The sequence below is a fragment of the Nicotiana tabacum genome, chromosome 4 (genome assembly GCF_000715075.1).
Source record: "Nicotiana tabacum cultivar K326 chromosome 4, ASM71507v2, whole genome shotgun sequence".
Classification (NCBI taxonomy): Eukaryota; Viridiplantae; Streptophyta; class Magnoliopsida; order Solanales; family Solanaceae; genus Nicotiana; species Nicotiana tabacum.
In genome coordinates this window covers 28,990,563-29,010,720 of record NC_134083.1, presented here as the reverse complement: position 1 = coordinate 29,010,720, position 20,158 = coordinate 28,990,563, and the positions used below count along the sequence as shown (strand labels likewise).

At 37.3% G+C, this 20,158-nt stretch overlaps 1 protein-coding gene across 2 annotated transcripts; it reads left to right on the top strand.

The window, feature by feature from the left end:
• Positions 1 to 9,182: 9,182 nt before the first annotated feature.
• Positions 9,183 to 10,677, top strand: LOC107774528 (pectinesterase-like). 2 transcript variants are annotated; one of them, XM_016594077.2, is made up of 3 exons: positions 9,183 to 9,285; positions 9,431 to 9,771; positions 9,866 to 10,677. In XM_016594077.2, the coding sequence occupies exons 2-3, from the start codon at positions 9,435 to 9,437 to the stop codon at positions 10,546 to 10,548; spliced, it is 1,020 nt and encodes a 339-aa protein (XP_016449563.2). In that variant the 5' UTR covers positions 9,183 to 9,285; positions 9,431 to 9,434; the 3' UTR covers positions 10,549 to 10,677. The 2 variants fall into 2 exon arrangements, with proteins under 2 accessions (XP_016449563.2, XP_016449564.2); XM_016594078.2 differs by lacking the exon at positions 9,183 to 9,285 and having other exon boundaries at positions 9,340 to 9,771.
• The last annotated feature ends 9,481 nt before the right edge of the window (positions 10,678 to 20,158 follow it).

Genomic DNA, 20,158 nt, shown 5'->3' with positions numbered 1-20,158 from the left:
CAACAAATGGAAATCAAGTACAACCTCTGAGGACAACAATCACTCACTAGGCTCTCAGCCCTCATCACTCACTGGGCTACTAGCCCTCATCACTCACTCTCAATGGGTAGCCGCACTCACTGGGGGTGTACAGACTCCGTAGGGGCTCCTACAGCCCAAGCGCAATAATCTGCAGGGACAACTCATGTGCTGCACGGACAACTCACGTGCCATAATATAACTATCTGGATCCGCACGGCCAACTCGCGTGCTGCATGGCCAACTCACGTGCTATAATATAATATAAGATCCGCACGGCCAGCTCACGTGTTGCACGACCAACTCACGTGCTATAGTATAATATAAGGATCTGCACGGCCAACTCACGTACTGCACAGACAACTCACGTGCTATAGTATTAATATCTCACAATTAGGTCCTCGGCCTCACTCAGTCATAAATCTCTCCAGTCTCTCGGGCTCTTAATAATCATGAAATCAGCCCAAACAATAATGATATGATGTATCAATAATAATAACAGAGACTGAGATAAAATGTGCAAGTAAAAGCTGAGACTGAGTACATATAGCATTTAGCAGGCAATTCAACAAGTATGCGACCTCTGTGGGTCCCAACATTACTATCACATAGCCTAAGCATGATTTCTAACATGATTTACAATCAAATTTTATCAACACATAGAGAGCATATAGCTAACAACAAATTATTCAACTTTACAGCTTTTCAGGACGGACCAAGTCACAATCCCCTCGGTGCACGCCCACACGCCAGTCACCTAGCATGTGCGTCACCTAAAAAATAATCACATGATACCAAAATTCGGGATTTCATACCCTCAGGATCAGATTTAAAACTGTTACTTACCTTAGAGCGTGAAATTCTTTACTGTGCTATGTCTTTGCCTCGCAAATCGACCTCCGAATGCCTCATATCTAGTCACAAATAATTCGTTTCAGTCAATAAAATTTATTGGAATTAACTCCATAAGAAAATGCTAATTTTCCATAAAAATCCGAATTTTCAAAAATTGCATGTGGGGCCCATATCTCGGAACTCGACAAAAGTTACAAAATCCGGAAATCCATTCAACCACGAGTCTAACCATACCGATTTTATCAAAATTCGACCCCAACTCGACCCTCAAATCTTCAATTTAAACTAAGAGTGTTTTCAAACTTTTCCAACTTAATTCGCCAATTAAATGATAAAAACAACTATGGATTCGGGTAATTTAACCAATATTGAGTTAAGAACACTTATCCCGTTATTTTCCTTAAAAAACTCCCGAAAATCGCCTCTTCCCGAGCTCAAATCCGTAAAAAACTGAAAATGAGACAAAGTCCCATTTCAGAACTTAAACTCTCTGTCCAGACCTCTCTTCTTCACGAACGCGACAAGTCCCTCGCGTTCGCGAAGCACAAAATGTGCTTCCCAACATTTGCTCTTCGCGAACGCGATACACTGCTCGCGAACGCGGTGTTTTACGGAGCCCTTCTTTGTGAACGCGAGCTCCCCTTCGTGGACGCAAAGGCAAAAATCTCATGCCCACTATTTTTCCCTTCGCGAATGCGATACCCCAAACGCGAACGCGATGCACAACTCAGCTCCTTTTCGCGAACGCGAGACCGACTCGCGAACGCGAAGAGTAAATCTTGCCTGCTTGAAATTCCTCTTTGTGAACGCGAGGGCCCACTCACGAACGCGAAAGAGAAAATCTAAAAAATGCAGCAACATATATCATCAATCTCACCAAGGCTATAAATGATCTGTTAACCATCCAAAACTCACCCGAGCCCCTCGGGACGTCAACCAAATATACCAACAACTCCTAAAACAACATACAAACTTAGTCGAACCCTCAAATCACCTAAAACAACGCTAAAACCATGAAATTCATCCAAATTCACGCCTAATGAACTTTGAAATTTCTAATTTCTACAAACGACTCCGAAACCTATCAAATCTCGTCTGATTGACCTCAAATTTTGCACACAAGTCATAAATGACATAACATAGGTATTTTAATTTTCAGAATCGGATTCCGACCCTGATATCGAAAGTCAACGTCCCGGTCAAACTTTTCAAAAATTAAACTTTTGGCATTTCACCGGACACACTCCTAAGTCCAAAATCACCATACGGACCTATTGAAATTATCAAAATTCAAATCCGAGGTCATTTACACATAAGTCCACATCCGGTCACTTTTCTAACTTAAAATTTTTAATTATGAGACTAAGTGTCTTATTTCACTCCGAATTTCTTCCGGACCCGAACCAACTACCCCGGCAAGTCATAAAACAATTGTAAAGCATAAATTGAGCAGTAACTGGGGAAACAAGGTAATAATACTCAAAACGACCGGCCGGGTCGTTACAAGTACAAACCCCGGTTCGATTCCCAGATGGTTCATTTTGAAATTAGATAATTAAAATACCGACCGACTTTGGTCGGAAAAAATCGACCAACTTCGGTCGTTCTTTTCGGCAATTATTTTTTGAATTTAATTGAGTGACCGAAATCGGTCGAACAATACTGACCAAAGTCGGTCGGTTAGCTCTACCGACGTGCCAATTACCGACCAACATTGGTCGATTTTGACGGTCGATTTTCCCCTCTTTTTTTTAGTAGTGTTACTTTTTAGTCATTACAAACATCTCATTTTTTAATGACTAATAGAATTAAGTGGTCAAGTTTCCAATCCATTTTGTCCTTCAATTCATGCTTCCACATTTTGTGCATACAGATAATTATTATATTATTTTAAATAAGATTATTTAACGAACCAAAAGAATGGTTGATAGAGCATACATTTTCCATCAAGAACTAATTTTTTGGGCAGGAGTAAAATATTTCTTACCCAAAAGTTATTCTCTTTACTGGAAAAAGTTATTTGTTATCTGATACCCTTGCGACAAAAGGGTTTGTTTTTGTCAAAGATAAACGTCAATTGTGTTCTAAATTTACACACACACACACACTAAGTTATTTGTTTTATCTGATACCCTTGCAACAAAGGGGTTTGTTTTCGTCAAGATAAACTTCAATTGTGTTCTAAATTTATGTCTAGATTACATCGTAAGTATTAATTTGAAATATTTAATTTATACAATCTACTTTTAGATATTTATAATAAAAGTTTTAAATTTATTTATTTTAAATACAAGGTCGTATGTAGTCTCCGAAAACAAGAAAGGTATTAAATTTAAGTTGACTGGACAAGAGACAACGATTCTGCTAATATAAAAGTTTGTATTTAATTTATATATTATCATCTTTTAATATACGAATAATTATAATTTAAATATTTTTATTTTCGTAATTAGTAGTCTTAAGATGAAATTTATCTAAATTTTCATTTTAATTTTAGCCTTTTATATTCTTAATATTTCATGAATTTTTTTAATTAGATAAAACTTAAATTTATTGGTATTATATTCGACCGCGCATCGAGCGGGCAACTTTACTAGTTCATTATAATTGAAGGTCATTTTCGCATTTTTAAAATACTAGTCTCTATTTCACGTGCCTCGCACGTGTAATCCTAGCAATTATTTTTAAATTTATATTTAAAGATAATAAACTTTAACTTATAATGTCAGTGTCAATATCAGTTCTTGGTAGTTCTATTTGCTTGATTAGATATATTTTCAAGTTACTATTATATTAATAATTTTAAAAAAATAGACAAGTTTGATAATAATATTAGATAGGAGTACTAATATTTTATGTCAATGTAAACTTTAATTTCATGTCAAAACCTTAGTTAATTTTAAAGTCCTAGATATTAGAACAATTATTAAATGATAATTTAGTCAAATATGATTTTTTTTAAATGATTTAAATATTGATCAATATTTCATGTTGGATATTTTACCATATCTTTCTTCAAGTTTCCTGGCAAACTTTCAATATCTTTCTCTTTGTCATCTTCCACAATTTGCTGACCTGACCTCGCTATAAATTAAAAGTTAATCAGAGCTGAATCCGGCATCATTAATGAGATCATATAATAAGGAAAAAATATTTGGCTCTAATATAATAGTAGGTTGTTTAACCATGCACTGACTACCTTCTTGTATTCTATTTATACTCAACAAATCAATTCGCTATTAGCATCAAAATACCACGAAAATTCTACTGTTCAGCTTTTGATATACTTATATGTAAAGAGAATAAACATGTCATGCTTTTAAAATAAAATTCTAAATTTTATTCCTATTAGATTCAATTCACAAATATAACACCATCGTAAATATTCAGAATATCTCACTTTTCAACTGTAATTTCACGAGCTTCACTACTGAGACATCATCAAATGGATTAACATATTCTCCATGGATGCAATCTCCTACTTCAAGAACATATCGAACAATAAGTACTTCATATAAAAACTATAAAAATATTGACATACCAAAGCTTTAAGAACATCATTGACGCCTCAATTTACTTTTGTCCAAACAAATAAGAAGTCACTAAAATAGCATATCTCTAACAATTTGATTCATTAATGAATAAATTTGAAGATACTTTGGAACAACCTCATACGTGATTTTGATCCATGACGTTGGAATTTGGACTTCAAGAATAATAGGATTTTTTATAAGACTAGTCTCTATATACGTGCGTTGCACGTAAATCTTCAGTCAATTATTTTTATGATATAGTAATAAATTAAAGTTATTAAAATATTTTATATACAAGAGGAAAGAATTGCTTTGAGTATCAATGTTATTATATTAACATAAAACTTGAATTCCAACGATTGGATGCTCGTATTAATCTGCAAAGATGATCTATTTGTTATTATGCTATAAGAACAAATACTATCTAAAGTACTTAACTAATTATATTACCTTCGCAAGTTAAGACGATATCCAACAATTGAAACATAGTTCTTGACGATGCTATAACAATTTGTAATTTTTACCTTTTCATGTAGTACATTAAGGTCTCATTTATTTTTTTAAGATTAAAACGTCTGAATCTGAATACACATCTGAATATCAAGATGTGTATTAAGATTAAGACATCTGAATCTGAATACACATCTGAATATATTAAGATGTGTATTAAGATCTGAATACTAAAATTAAGACTGTTTGATTTTTAACATCTAAATGTATAAAATTTATTTTTATTTAAAAATTAATAAATATAAAATTCAAATAAAATACTAATTAATCTAATATTCTATCAATAAAATATATAATTTTTTAAAATATGATAGTTGTTGATGGTGATGGCTAACGGGTGAATGCCGACTAGAGGCGGTGGTTGGTGGTAGTTTTTTGTTGATAATGGTAGTTCATACTAGTAGTTAGTAGTGATTGGTAGTGGTGGCGATTATGATTGAGGATGGTGGTGGTGAGTGGTGATAGTTAATAATGGCGGGTGGTGGTAGTAATTGTGATTGAGGAAGGTGATGGGCGGGTGGTGGTAGGTTATAATGATGGGCGGTGCCGGCTGTGGTTGTTGATGGTGATGGGGTGGTTAGTTGTGGTAGTTGAGGTGGATGAGTGTTGATTGCGGGTGAGAATGATGGTGGTCAGAGTGGTGGGGATAGTGAGTGGTGATGGTCGATAATGGTGGCGGCTATGATTGAGGATGATGGTGTGGTGGTGGTGGTGGTGGTGGTGGTGTTTGAGTATGGTGGTGGTGGCGGTATGGTGGTAGTTGATAATGATAGCCAGTGGCGGCAGTTAATAATGAATATGTGATAGCATCTTAATGAAATTAAGTCTCTGTTATAGATCTTAATCATACAGACCTATTCAGACCCATTAAGTGGCTGTGAAGTAAAAAAAAAAAATACTTAATGGTTAAGATCTGAATAATTAAGACTTACACTTTAAAAACAAACGCACTTAATGTCTGAAATCTGAATGATTAAGATTAAGACCTTCATTAAGTGCAAACAAATGAGGCCTAAGTATAAATATTAGTTAGAATTTGCATATTTGGTTATTTATAAAAATTCAAAATAAAGTTGACTTTCCGATATAATTTCTACCCAATTACTTATCAAGGAGATGTAATTAAAGATTTATTGACTTAACTTGATGCATGACTACATATCTTTAACTTTATGACATCCACTTATAAATAAGATATGTATTCAAGTTAATAAAATACTAAAAATATGTAATAGCTTGTACTCCGATTTTCGTTGTCAAACACCGAATAAGATAGAGACGAAGGTAGGGATTACAAAACCAAGTTTGCTCAACCTTCGGAAAGAATTATATAATAATAATATTAAAAAAATTGACTATTTAGTAGCCGAGTAATTATAAAACACATTTGGTGGCTATTATATATGCTTTCCGTAGCTTTTTATGGCTTCTATAACTTAATTTCTTTATTTATCTTCTCAAAATAAAATACCAACGACGTTTGTAATTTTTTATTACAACATTCTTGTTTTTTTCCGTGTGTAATCCAGATGAAACTTTGATTTATATAAAAAAAGGACAATTCTAAGTTTTTGGGTTAATTGAAATGAAAACAATTGTCAATTTGAATTGGAAACGATTTCAAATTTATGGCCAGTTGACCAAAATTTAGGGAGGCAGAATTTTAGTTGAATCAGAATTCGACATAGTTGATGAGGCTAATATTACTATTCTATCCAATACCTTATCTTTTTGAAAAACAAAATTTAGATTTTAGGGGCATAAAAGTCAATCAATATTTTGAGGATATTTTTGTCGTTCAAGATTTAGCGCTTAACATTCGTTTTTTTATAATAATATAGATATAGATATAGATATAAATAGATAATGATAGATTAAGTATTTTCGTTCTCCTAGTTTAGTTGGGAAGTGAGCAGATGGTAATTAGGATTTTTTTTTACCAAACGTAAAAGTTTTCGTTCTGCCAGAAAGTAAGCAGCTTGTTTTTTTCATCGTAGTAACTCGACCGTTCACTGTAATGACAATTGTGGCCTTTTTATTCGTAAAAGTTAATTTCAATTTTTAAGGATATTTTCATTCACCAACATCATTATTTGTACTTTTATAATAATATAGATATATATAGATAGATAAGTAACATGCCAATTTATTTTGACAGCTGATTTAAGATTAAGGAAGCTAACTATTACAATCAAACGATATAGAGAGTGTTATTTAACAAACATAAACGACATCTAATTTAGACTAAACATCATAATAAATTGATTAAAAGACCACTAGTACTAGTTTAGAAAAATAGACCGATAAGTGGTAGCATTTATTCTTTTCCAATTTCTATTTTTCTAATGTTCTACTGTTGTTAAGAAAATCGTTGTACACCATTATTTTAGAGATAATTAAAGGAAAACAAATAAGGGGAACACGCAAGAAGATTACTTCTACGAGAAGAAGACTAAAAGGGGTACAAACCAATTTATTGATGGGCAATTGCATGCAGTTTAATGTTTACCTTAATACATCACCACGTTGAAGAAGACCGAAACTTGTATAAAGTTTTCCTTTTTATAAGGAGAGGTTCTATTATTAGTGCTAGTATTTTAATAGAAAATAATAACACTAATAACAAAATACTAAATAAGCCTAAACAAGGAATAAATATTAATTAAAGGACGACAATTTGGAAAATAGACACGACATTAGTAGCTTCCCCAATTTTCTATTTTAATAAGGTCATGTGGTCGTTAACTTGTTCCTATTTCCCTCATGCCTCCAAAAAAGAATCTAAAATAAGAAATGCTACATATCAGCAAGATAAACTATAATTCCTACAGCTGCATAATGACATTGTAGGTAGAGGCGGGTCTAAGGTCCTGAATGGATTTTTTATATACATTAATTGAATTTTTAACACAAATACAAAGTTTAGGCCAAAGCTATAAGTTATTCCGAACCCATAAGTCGAATTATGGCTCCGCCCTTGAGGAGTAATCCTATTTTTTAGAGCAAAATTCATTTATAGCCCATCGACCCAAGCATATATCACCCGGTAGCCCAAAATTATAATATACATTTTATAACCCAAAAGTAATTCTAGTGGCTAGCCATAAGATCTGTTTCGTCAGCGGCAAAATGTCTTCATGAGCGATGTCGATCTCTCTCCTCAATGACCAAAGAAAAAGTATATGCCATAAAGCTCTTCCACACAAATTGTTCAAAACCTTTAAAACAGATCTTAGTTGTATCACTATTGCTGAAAAGTGGCAGAAAGAATAAGATTGGAAGGATGGGAGGAGGAAACAGAACTAACATGGCCGGAAAATTGAGTTTTCTGACAAAATCCGGCACAAATAGTTGTTGTAGTTCAATATAGAGCAATTTCACGCGAAAGAGATACGTCTAAGTTTGAACTGTGGTTAAAGTCAATACTTAGCATAGAAATATGGAAAATAGACTCTCACTAATAAAAAAAATAGACTGTCACTATACAAAATATATATAAAATAGACTGTCACTATATAAAAAATATACAAAATAGACTGTCACTATAATTTATATACAATATACTGTTACTATACAAAATATATACAAAATAGACTGTCACTATACAAAATATATACAAAATAGACTGTCACTATACAGCATATATACAAAATAGACTGTCACTATACAAAAAATATACAAAATAGACTGTCACTATATAAAAAATATACAAAATAGACATTTCGGGCTATTAGATGTAATATGTTTGGGCTGAAGGGCCATTTCGTATAAGTGAAAAAAATATGGGCTATTAAAATTTTGAGGGGCTATAGAGGTTGGTTTTCTCTTCTTTTTTTTAATATAAAGATAATCCTATCAAAACATCCACATAGAAATAATTTATGTTCTCTTCTGTACTTAGTGCTACGTACTATAACAGAAAATAATAATAGCATTAGTAAACCAAATAAGTCCATATACCAAATATATAAGAAATAATTCCAGTTCCCATTCAACTAACACCATTTAACTAGTAGAGTATTAATTCATGTCATTTTCTATTACCATTTACGAGTTATTCCTTCCTTCACCCCCCTTCTTCCAAAAAAGAATCTAAAATAAGAAACGTTATCTCTGAGGCAAAATATATTATAATTACTTATATGGACAAAAACAATATAAGTAATTCCATTAATGCATGCAAACTACCAAATATGGAAACCAAACTTGCCTTATAAATTGGGTGAAATTATCTGCACGAAACACCATTACTACAACATTAACATTTGAAGTTGGCTACGTACGATTAATCTTCTCTATAGAAGCACTACGAAAGAAGTTGAAGCTCAGTTCTATTTTCTGCAAATGATAAATTTTAAAATCAATCAAGGTTATATAGCTTTTTGTTTATTAAATATTGTTGCCTATCTTCTAATTGGTTACCATAATTAAACTTGAGTTCATTGTATATTCTAGTCCATAATATTTTTCTGACTTGAATAGTATTCTGATACGTAATGGCTCATCAAGTGCAGGAAGATGACAACTGGAGCTATGTGGTTTATTGCAGTTATAGCCATTTTGCCACTCCTTTTATGTGGCGAAGGCCAACAGATGCAAACACCTCATGCAATTGTTACTAAAGATGGCTCCGGGAATTACACCACAATAACGGATGCCATCATTTCAGCACCAAACAACAGTGTAAATAAATACTATATCAAAATTAAGCAAGGGACGTATTATGAATATATTCAAGTAGATAAATGGAAAACAAACATAGTCCTAATCGGTGAAGGCATGGATAATACCATAATTTCAGGGAATAAGAGCTACGGTGGTGATGGCATCACCACAAGTCTCACTGCTACTGTGGGTAAGCGATAAATTGTTACGTTACTCAAATCATAATAGGATATCTTTTATCTGGATTTTACTGATATGAATATTCGTTGTTTCATTTCGATTAGGTGTCAATGGGAAGGGCTTCATGGCCCGAGATATCACATTTAGGAACGATGCTGGACGAGAGAACCAACAAGCAGTAGCATTAAGAGCAGAAGCTGAATATCTCACTTTCTATAGGTGTCGTTTTGACGGCTTTCAAGACAACTTATACACAAAAGAAGGCCGACAATTCTACAGGGATTGTGAAATATTTGGCACCATAGATTTCATCTGTGGTGATGCAACAGCCATGTTCCAGAACTGCTTAATTGAAGCACGCCTGCCACTTCCCAAGCAATATAATACAATCACAGCACAACAGAGAGAATATTGGAACTTAACAACAGGAATAGTGCTGCAAAATTGCACACTAAAAGCAACTCAGGAGTTGGAGAAAATGGGTAATGTTACTACATTTTTAGGCCGACCGTGGGGTAATTTCTCTAGGACAGTGGTCATGCAAAGTTACATTGACCATTTTATTAATCCAAGAGGATGGGTTGAATTTATAACTGAATTGTTAGTTCAGCCATTCTATCTTGAGTATGAGAATAGAGGACCGGGCGCAATTACAGAGGGACGAGTGGAGTGGGCGTCTGTCACTAGAGATCCAGAGGTTGCATCAAATTTTACGGTCAGATACTTCATAGAAGGTGACAAATGGATTTCTGCCGATGTTCCGCGTTATTTAGATCTTCATGAATAGTCCATGTAATACTCATGTGCAAGTTCCCACTAGTTATCAGAATTTGCAAATATAGTTTATATGTATGTTAGAATTTTTCATGTTGTCAACTTATTTGAAATGAATTAAATAATCTGATTTACTGTGCAAGTTAGTGCAACAACGAAAGTCGAGCGGAATTGAACTAAGCTAGTTAGTAAATGCTCGTGAATGTTGCTTCTTTGACGGTTTTAAACCTAAAAGTGATCTCATTAAGTCTGATTATAAATTATTTGGGAGGACGATACAAGGTATTTAAATGAATATTCATTAAAAAGATCATTTAACGTTTTCCCAACTTCCAATAGTGACTTTCATAACTTGAAAAAGAAAAGAAGAGGAGGAAATAAAGACTTCGATGATAGGATAGTCTTCTTCCATTGCAAATATATCTATCGGTGTTACAAGCTAGTCTTTTTCAGTTTCATATGAGTTTTTTTTTTTTTTCTGGGTACAAGAATCCAGTCATAGCATATACTCTAGTTTATCTGGAACAACTGCAATTTCATACATCTTTTTTTTTGTCCCAAGGCTAAAACTTCCCACTACAAGATCGATTAGCCATTGTTACCGGCTCTTCTCGCGGCATCGGCAAAGCCATCGCCCTTCATTTTGCATCTCTGGGTGCTAAGCTTGTCATCAACTATTCCTCCAACTCGATCCTCAAAAGCCGACGACGTCGTATCCCAAATCAATTCCACCTCTGCGGATACTTGAAGGCGACCTCATCGTAAACTGTCAGCAACACCTGCTTATGATGTTGGAAGCCAAATTAAAGTGGAAGAATTTTGTCAGATTCGCTGCAACAGTACCAAAGGTTCAGTGGTTCCTTGTTAAATGATGGATTAGAGGGCTTTAGTGCTAAGCTCTCTTTTGACAAAAGGAGCCCCTCCAATATTTGGGATAGGGATCAGTCCAGGACAGCATATTAGGACCATCGCTTGATATTATATTGACACTAAGATACATTTGCTGGTTTATCAGGTCTATTAGCCAGGTATTTTTGTCGAAAGCCATGTGTTTGTCATATCTTGTATAGAAGGTAGGCGTCATAGTATATGTTTTTGTATTTGATGGCTTGTCTACATATTTTGTATTTCAGGATTTAATGAAAAACTGTTTATTCATTGCACTCAATCGTCAAGTTGTTTATTCGTGTAGTTCAAAGAAAGAGCTCTTTTTTTTTTTAGGGCGGTAATCCGTGCAGACGATCTGAGATCGATCCCTCCTCAATGTCTTCTGGGTCGAGCCTATCGCAAAGGGCTTGTCTAGTGCGGTTTATATTCACTGTGTGATTTGTAGGTTATTACACAGTGAGGATGGTTTACCCAGTGCGCACAGAGTGCTCACCCGAAGAGCAGAAGCTGTGACAAAGACTATAGTGACTGCGGGTTTTCCTAGGGTTAAAAATAAAAAAAATCTGTTGTCGCAATCTCTGTTGCCAGCTTGCCTACATATTTATATTGTTTTGTTCCTACTGCTTTTAAGATACAATTATCTTCCGACTCAACCACAATTGCTAACCCAAAAGATGATATTAACCATGTATGCCAAAGAAATGTGATTTGTTTCTTGAAAGAACAATTAATTGGTGAATTTCTTACAAGGAAAGTGCACGAAATGTTTAGAACTCTCGGTTTGCCCGTAAAACGGTACAATTGAATTTATACGTGGTTTTCAAACAAGTGAACTAATTTGATCCTGAAACAATATAATAATCGAAGAAATACACAATACTTAGCATTAGAATGTAGACGAAATAGCAAAAATGGTGATTCCGTGAACACGATTTCCGAACACAGCAATGATGAGATCAAAAAGCAAGAAAGTGAAATTGTATAAAACTTTGTATAGAGTAGAGTGTAAGTTTAGCTAGAAAATTCGTGTCCTCTACAATGGTAACTGAGCTCACTATTTATAACTTATGCCTGGGGAAAGAGGTCCTAGGATCGTGTCCTCCTTTAATGCCAATTATGAGGATCATTGATGAAGATGTAGCGGTGAATATAAATGCCAAATTCTCTGTAACGGATCGTCGCTCTTAATGCTACAGAATATTCCTTAGTAAATGCCACCGGGTACAAAGCATTTAATACACCTTCATGAATGTTATCCTTTCCGGTAACAAGTAGAGTGGCTGTGCTCGATCCTCAGCCATCCCATCTCGGATTCCACGTGTCTTCCTTTTAGTCAGCCACGTATCATATCATATCATATTTTACCCTATACAGATAGCCCCCCTGCTTTCCAGTGACATAACTTTTTGTTATCGAGAAGCTAGCTTTTGTCGATTATCGAGATAATTATGGCCATGAATTTAGCCGCCAAAATTTTACTTATACACAACTTCCTTTTCCTTTGCGTTTCACAATTTCCTGAGCTTCCGATTTGCATCTTTATTTTCAATCCCTTTTCTGATTTTCTTCATACATAAAACCTTTTCCATCTCCACTTTCAATGGCTTCTTCCTCTAAACATGCTGGTTCTTCAAAGAATAAGAACAAAATCGAGGATTTCGTTCCTCCAATAGTGGGTTCCATCATCCCAAGAAGGCTTAGTACTTCGAAGGATTTTGAAGAGAAATTTTTTACTGTTAACCCTCGTACATGGGCTGTTAGTAGGTACACTTCTTCCATTTGTCCTTCCAGTATTCCTGCTGTGAAGGAGGACTCCCATTGCAATGAGTTCGGAAATCATTGCTCTTGATCTATCGGAGTAAGTGACCCTTCCTAAGGAAGGTTTTACATACTTTTTCACGTATCCCTTTACTTTGGGTGCATTTTCTTTGAGCGGAGAGCTTGATTTCGTGATTGCGAAGTTTTGCCTTCGCTACCAGGTGTGTTTGGCACAGGTAAGTCCTTTAATATGTAGGATGATCGCCTGCCTCCGACGTTTGTGCCAAGAAACTGGAGAGGAGCTAACCTTAGCTCATATGATGAATCTTTATTCCCCCAAAATCTTCCGCGGGGGAATGATAAACCTTTGCAAGTGTGGACACCATACTTTGTTGTCTAGCAAGGATGATGATAACGACCGTGGGTGGATGGAATGGTTCGTTACAGTTGACACCAATGACATCATTCCGACAATGGCTTCATCCTTTCCGATTGCTTAGAACCTCACTTGTAAGTTCTTCGTATAGTATTCCTCTTATTAGACATTCTTCTACAGTCGTATCATCCCTTCACCCTTCGCATGTTTCAGCAACTCGGTGGATCCCACCAGTGGTGGAAGGTTTGAAACAGTGGGTTCAGAAGATCTTGGACGTTACAACACCCGAAAGTCATTTGTTAAAAGAACTGGCCCACAAATACGGGTGGAAGGCCAAAAATCATAGTAACTTTAATTTACCTTGCTTTCATTTTTGTATATAAAGAACTTGGTTGGACCCTTCTAACTTGTTCACGGAATTAGGTCTACTTGCGGATTTTGTTACTGTCCCCGAGGAGGACGTTCTGACTGATCCTGCTGATACAGCGAGGCTGCTTCAGAAATCACTTACTCGAACATGTATCTCTGGGTCTGTTTTTGGGTGCAAATATTTCTTTACGGAGTCCCCGACCGGAGGATAAACAAACAAAGAGAAGACGTTCCTCCGCGGCCGGGGAAAAGAATAAAAGGGCAAAGTTTGACGCCCCCGAATCATCTCCGGTAGCGATGATGACTGGTCCTCCTTCTGGGTTAGTCGTAGACACCGTGATGATTGATGATGATGAAGAAGTTGTTGATGAGGGAGCTTCTTTACACAGAAGGCGACGATTCTCATCATCTCAACAGTAGGCTCGACCTGTTGAGATAGTTACACCAACTGAAGATGATGTCTCGACACTCTGGGGAGAATCTGATTTAGTAGAATATGCCAACTCCAATTTTTGGGCCCCAATTGCTGCAACTGGTGTTGCGGGGCTGAGTACCAGGTCCTTGCCATCTTTGGTTGGCGAGCATCAAACAACCAGCACTGTATTTGATGCAGCTGCTTCTCACTCTTCAACTCAATCAGCTTCATCTCCACCTTCACCAACACCAACAACTGCTACATCATTTCCATCTTCGCCTACTCTCCCACCAGTGGTTGCTACACCATCTTCATCAGCCACACCTAACCATGAAGAAGGTGTTTCTCTTCCACAGTCCCCAGTTCGTGAGAATTTGGAGGAGGAACATCACTCTTTCGGTCTCTACCGAGTGCAACCTACTATCACGACCGGTGGAGCTTGCTAATTACCTGAAGCCTTTGGCTTCAGAAAAAGACTGGGAAAATATTCAGACACTCTCAGGAGAGTGTTTGTTGAACAATGTTATGCATAATGCCACAGCAGTACGTTCACTCCTTCCTCTGTTATTTCTTTTACTTTGAACGAATGTATTCTAAATTTTACCTTTTCTTATTTTATAGGCCAACTTTCTTGCTTCTGAGGGCCTTCAAAGGTTGATTCGTGAGAAGGAAGAATTTACTTCTAAACGGGATCAGCTTTTGGCGGAACGGGAACAGACTGTTCTTCGCCTCTCGGAACTGGAAATCAGAGTTGTTGAGGCCGTTGAAGGCTCGTTTGCAGAAAATCAAGAAAGAAGTGATAACCCTTAGCCAAGAAATTGGGTCACTGAGGGTTAGATTTGATGAGGCCAAGGCCAAATGGGCCGAAGTCCAGAACGTCGTTCTTGCTGCAACCGACCGCGAGGCTGCCTCCGCTGAAAGAGTGATTAATTTGGAAGCAGCTTTGAACTCCAAAAGTGAAGAGTTTGCTGTCGTGGAGGCAAAACATTCATAGCTAGAAGAGAAGTATAGGAAAACTATCGAGCATAACTCTTTAGTTCAACTGTCCGCGAGCTCGATGTCAGCCTCCAATCTGCTCAATTCGTTGGGGAAAACCTTTCCGCCGAGGTCACTCAACTTAAAGAAGAACTTAAGTGCCGATCGGCTTCCCTCATTATTGAAAAAACCTATTCCATGTATAGCATGAGGAGAAAAACCTTGGAAGAGGCCAAGACTGGTATTACTGACGTTGATGCCAAAATTGCTAAGGCCCGAGAGCTTTAGTTGGCTGCAAAAAATGGAATCCTGGCGCAGTCTGATGCTCCAGGTTCTTCTGATTCCGGTTTCAAGTTTTTGGAAATTGAAGAAGGATCGGAAGGCGATGAGGACGAATACCAAACTGGGGAAAGCATTGAGCCATCAGCGGAACCACCTACCCTTCCCGGCAATGCAGATACTTCTCTTCCTCCTGATCCGGAGGCGCTGCAATTTAGCTTTTTCTTCTTTTTTTTTTCCCATTTTGTACTTGTAACATTTTGGCATGTTCTTGTAAATAAATATATATATTTATATATATATATATATATATATATATATATATATATATATATATATATATATATATAAAATTGTTTTTGCTCAAGCATTCTGTGCATGTTGTTCAATTCGCGCTTCACTATGTGTAGTCTCGGATGCCTTTTCTTCGAAGCATTTTGGTTCCAAGTATTATCCCTTTTACGTGAGGGTTTTTATGAATATTTGCGCAAGTTTTCCTTTTACGTGAGGGTTACTATGAATATTTGTACAAGTTTCCCTTTTATATGAGGGTTTCTATGAATATTTGCGCAAGTTTGCTTTTTGCGTCCTTTTCATATATGACTTCAGGTGTATTTTTCCCCAATGGTATTTTGGATTCTGGGCATTGATTCTTCCGGAACCAACCCTTTAACTTGAAGGTTCTTATAAGAGATGGCCCTCTTATGTTTACAGTGCTCTTGAAGAGGACATCTCCTGTTCATTACGATACTAATATTTGAAGTACTTGTTTAACTTTCAAATGACAAAGTTAGCTCATCGTTCAGACAAGAAACAAGATAAAAGCAAAAGGATTTCATTTTATTCCTTCTATTTTCAGAAATTACATAAGCATTTTGCTATGCAGAAAAGAAATTGCCATTACTTGAGATCATCTTGTACAACTTGTTTCTATGGGGCTGGCTGCGCAGTCCCCGGTTCCCATGATGCATTTTGTTTTTGGATTTTCGTTCCCGGTTAACGTGACAGTCATTGTTGTTGTATCCTCACATCATTCCCTCCCCAGTGTTTGAATGCGGAGAATGCGAATTGGAACACTGGAAGTCTTGTATCTTCGAAGGTTCCACTAATGAATTGCTAGATAATCCTTCACTTGGTAACGTATCTTGTTCCCCCTTAGGAATCCATGCTATCAAGCAAAATAATACCTAATAGTCCTCTGGCGGTTTGTGCTCGGAAACGGTTGGGTAACCTCTGTTCGATAGCAAACGTAACTTCCCGGTGGGAATTCGCTATCGAACCAAAGATTACCTAATCATCCCCGAGTGGAAGCTTGTTCATCTGCCTTGCTATCAAAGGTCTTATTGCTGTTGTTTTCATAGTATGCTTTCTTTCGCTGCCTCATTAAAAACCTTGCCAGAAAACTCAATTGGGACAAAAACTGAACAAAGGGAAAAAGAGTGCAGAACATACTTTCCGTTTGAGCGTTATTCATCAGCAATAATATGTTTTGAGGTGTGCCACGTTCTAGTTGCTAGGTAACTCTTCTCCATTCTGGTTCTCCAATTCGTATGAACCTTTCCCGATGACAGTCGAAATTCGGTAAGGATCTTTTCACATTGGACCTAGCTTTCCCGCGTTGAGCTCCTGGGTATTTTGTGTTACTTTCCTTAGAACCAAGTCTCTTACTTTGGAAAAATGTAAGTTGGATCTTCGGTTGTAATATTGCTCCATCCTCTGCTTTTGAGATGCCATTCTTACATATGCAAAGTCCCTACGTCCCTCAAGCAGTTCCAAATTGATTAGCATTGCTTCGTTGTTTGATTCTTCATTTGTCTGAGACTATATCAAAGTGGGTTCTCCCACTTCAACGGGATTAGGGCTTTAGTACCGTACACGAGGGAAAAAGGAGTTTCTCCTGTACTTGATTTGGCCGTTGTTCGGTAGGCCCATAGAATTTCGGGCAACTCTTCGGGCCATTTGCCTTTTGCTGCTTCCAACCTTTTCTTGAGGTTTTGAATGATCACTTTGTTTGTCGACTCCGCTTGACCATTTGCGCTTGGATGATAAGGTGAAGTTGTGATTCTTTTTATCATCTTTTTCAGGAATTCCTGAGCCTCTTCTTCGGTGACCGGCTTTTTTACTGGGATGTGGCCGTCCTTGAATGGCTTGGTTTTCCTCAGTTCTTCTGGGGTAAAACATCTCCCAGAACGAGTCAGTCCTCCGATTCCATTGACTTCTTCCTCTACTTCTTTCCCTTTGTATGTTACTATCACCTGTTTGTAATTCCACGGGATGGCCTTTGTGTCAACCATTGGTAACTGGGTCACTGGCTTAATAATAACGGGGGTAACACGAGCCCCTTCCACGATTATGACAGGCTTGCCCGGGACCCCTGGCACGACCACTTTTTGCTTTTCCTGGTTCGCTTCCGAAGAACTTTGTAACTTTTGCACCGATAAATTGTGGCCCATTGTTGCATTCTATCTCTTTTGGTATTCCAAACCTGCAAATTATATTTTCCCACAGGAAATCGACCACTTAGCATTCTCTAATCTTCCGATAAGAACCTACTTCCATCCACTTAGATAATTAATCAGTCAAAATTAAAAGAAACCTTACCTTTCCGAGAGCCGATGATAGCGGTCCGATGATGTCCATCCCCCATTTCATGAACAACTATGGGGACAGAACCGAATGTAAGGGTTCTAACAATTGATGTACTAGTGATGCATAGCGATGGCCCTTATCACATTTTCGTACGAAATCTTTGGCGTCTTGTTCCATGCGAGGCCAATAGTATCCTGCCGCACCAATTTCAGCACCAAAGACTCTGCGCCTGAGCGATTGCCGCATATCCCTTCATGGATTTCTCTCATGACATAGTCAGCTTCTGATGCTCCTAAACACCGGGCCAGCGGGTCTTGGAAAGAATTTCTATACAATTGGCCTTTCCTGAAGCTATAACAGGCAGCTTTGGTGCGTAACGCTCGTGATGCTTTGGGATCGTCAGGCAATCTTCCGTGCTCTAGGTAGTTGATTATTTTGTTTCTCCAATCCCAGACCAGACTAGCTGAATTCACTTCATAGTAACCATCTGTATCAAGGACTGAGCTCATCAGTTGTACCACCGTTTCGGACTCCGATCCCTTTATTTCCGTTGATGAACCTAAGTTTGCTAGTGCATCCGCTTCTGCATTATCTTCTCTCGGGATATGAGTTATTGACCACTCACGGAATCGTGCCAAAAGAGCTTGGACATTTACCACATATTGTTGCATACGTTTTTCTTTGGTATCAAAGATCCCGTAAACCTGATTTACCACCAGTTGTGAGTCGCATTTGATTTCGATAACCTCAGAATCAAGTCCCCGGGCCAATTCGAGCCCTGCAATTAAAGCTTCATACTCTGCTTCATTATTAGTTAAAGGGATCGTGCTGATGGCTTGCCTTAAGGTTTCCCCCGAAGGCATGATTAAAACTATTCTGAGCTCGGACCCTTTTACATTCGAGGCTCTGTCCGTAAATAAGGTCCAAACCCCTGATGTCGATTACGACACCATTACTGCCTCCTTGGTTGCCTGAGGCTGCAGTCCCGGACTAAAATTGTCCACGAAGTCAGCCAAGACTTGTGACTTAATTGTAGTCCTCAGTTTATATTCTATGTCGAATTCACTCATTTCGACGGCCCATTTGGCTAATCTGCTTGAGAGCTCAGGTTTATGAAGGTTATTTTGCAAAGAAAAAGTAGTCACCACAGCTATTAGGTCGCATTAAAAATAGGGCCTCAGCTTCCGAGCGGCGACTACGAGAGCTAAGGCCAATTTTTCCAAATATGGGTAGCGAGTTTCTGCTCCCATTAAAATTTTGCTAACATAATAAATAGGAAACTGCGTACCTTCGTCCTCCCGGACAAAAACCGCACTTACCGCAACTTTTGAAACCGCGAGGTAGACTAGCAATGTTTCGCCTTCTTTTGGTTTCGAGAGCAATAGAGGGCTTGATAAGTACTTCTTTAGGTCCCTTAAAGCCTGTTGGCACTCCGGCGTCCATTCGAACTTGTTCTTCTTTTTGAGCAATGTAAAGAAGCAATGACATTTTTCTGACGACGGGGAAATGAACCTGCTCAAAAATGCTAATCTTCCTGTGAGTGTTTGGACTTACTTCATGTTTGATAATTGATCTGGGATATCGTCTATGGTCTTGATTTTGTCGGGGTTTACCTCAATTCCGCTTTATGAGAGAAGAAACCCCAGGAACTTATCGGAGCTGATCCCGAATGCGCACTTTTCGGGGTTAAGTTTCATATTATGCTCCGTCAGGATATCAAACATTTCTTGCAAGTGCTTAAGGTGGTCACCTGCATTCAAAGACTTAACGAGCATATCGTCTATATAAACTTCCATGGTCTTTCCTATTTTCTTTTCAAACATCTTGCTTACGAGTTGTTGATAAGTGGCTCCGGCGTTTTTCAACCCAAAAGGCATTACATTGTAACAATATGTACCGAAATTTGTTATAAACGAAGTCTTTTCCTGATCTTCCGGGTTCATCTTAATTTGGTTGTACCCGGAATAAGCATCA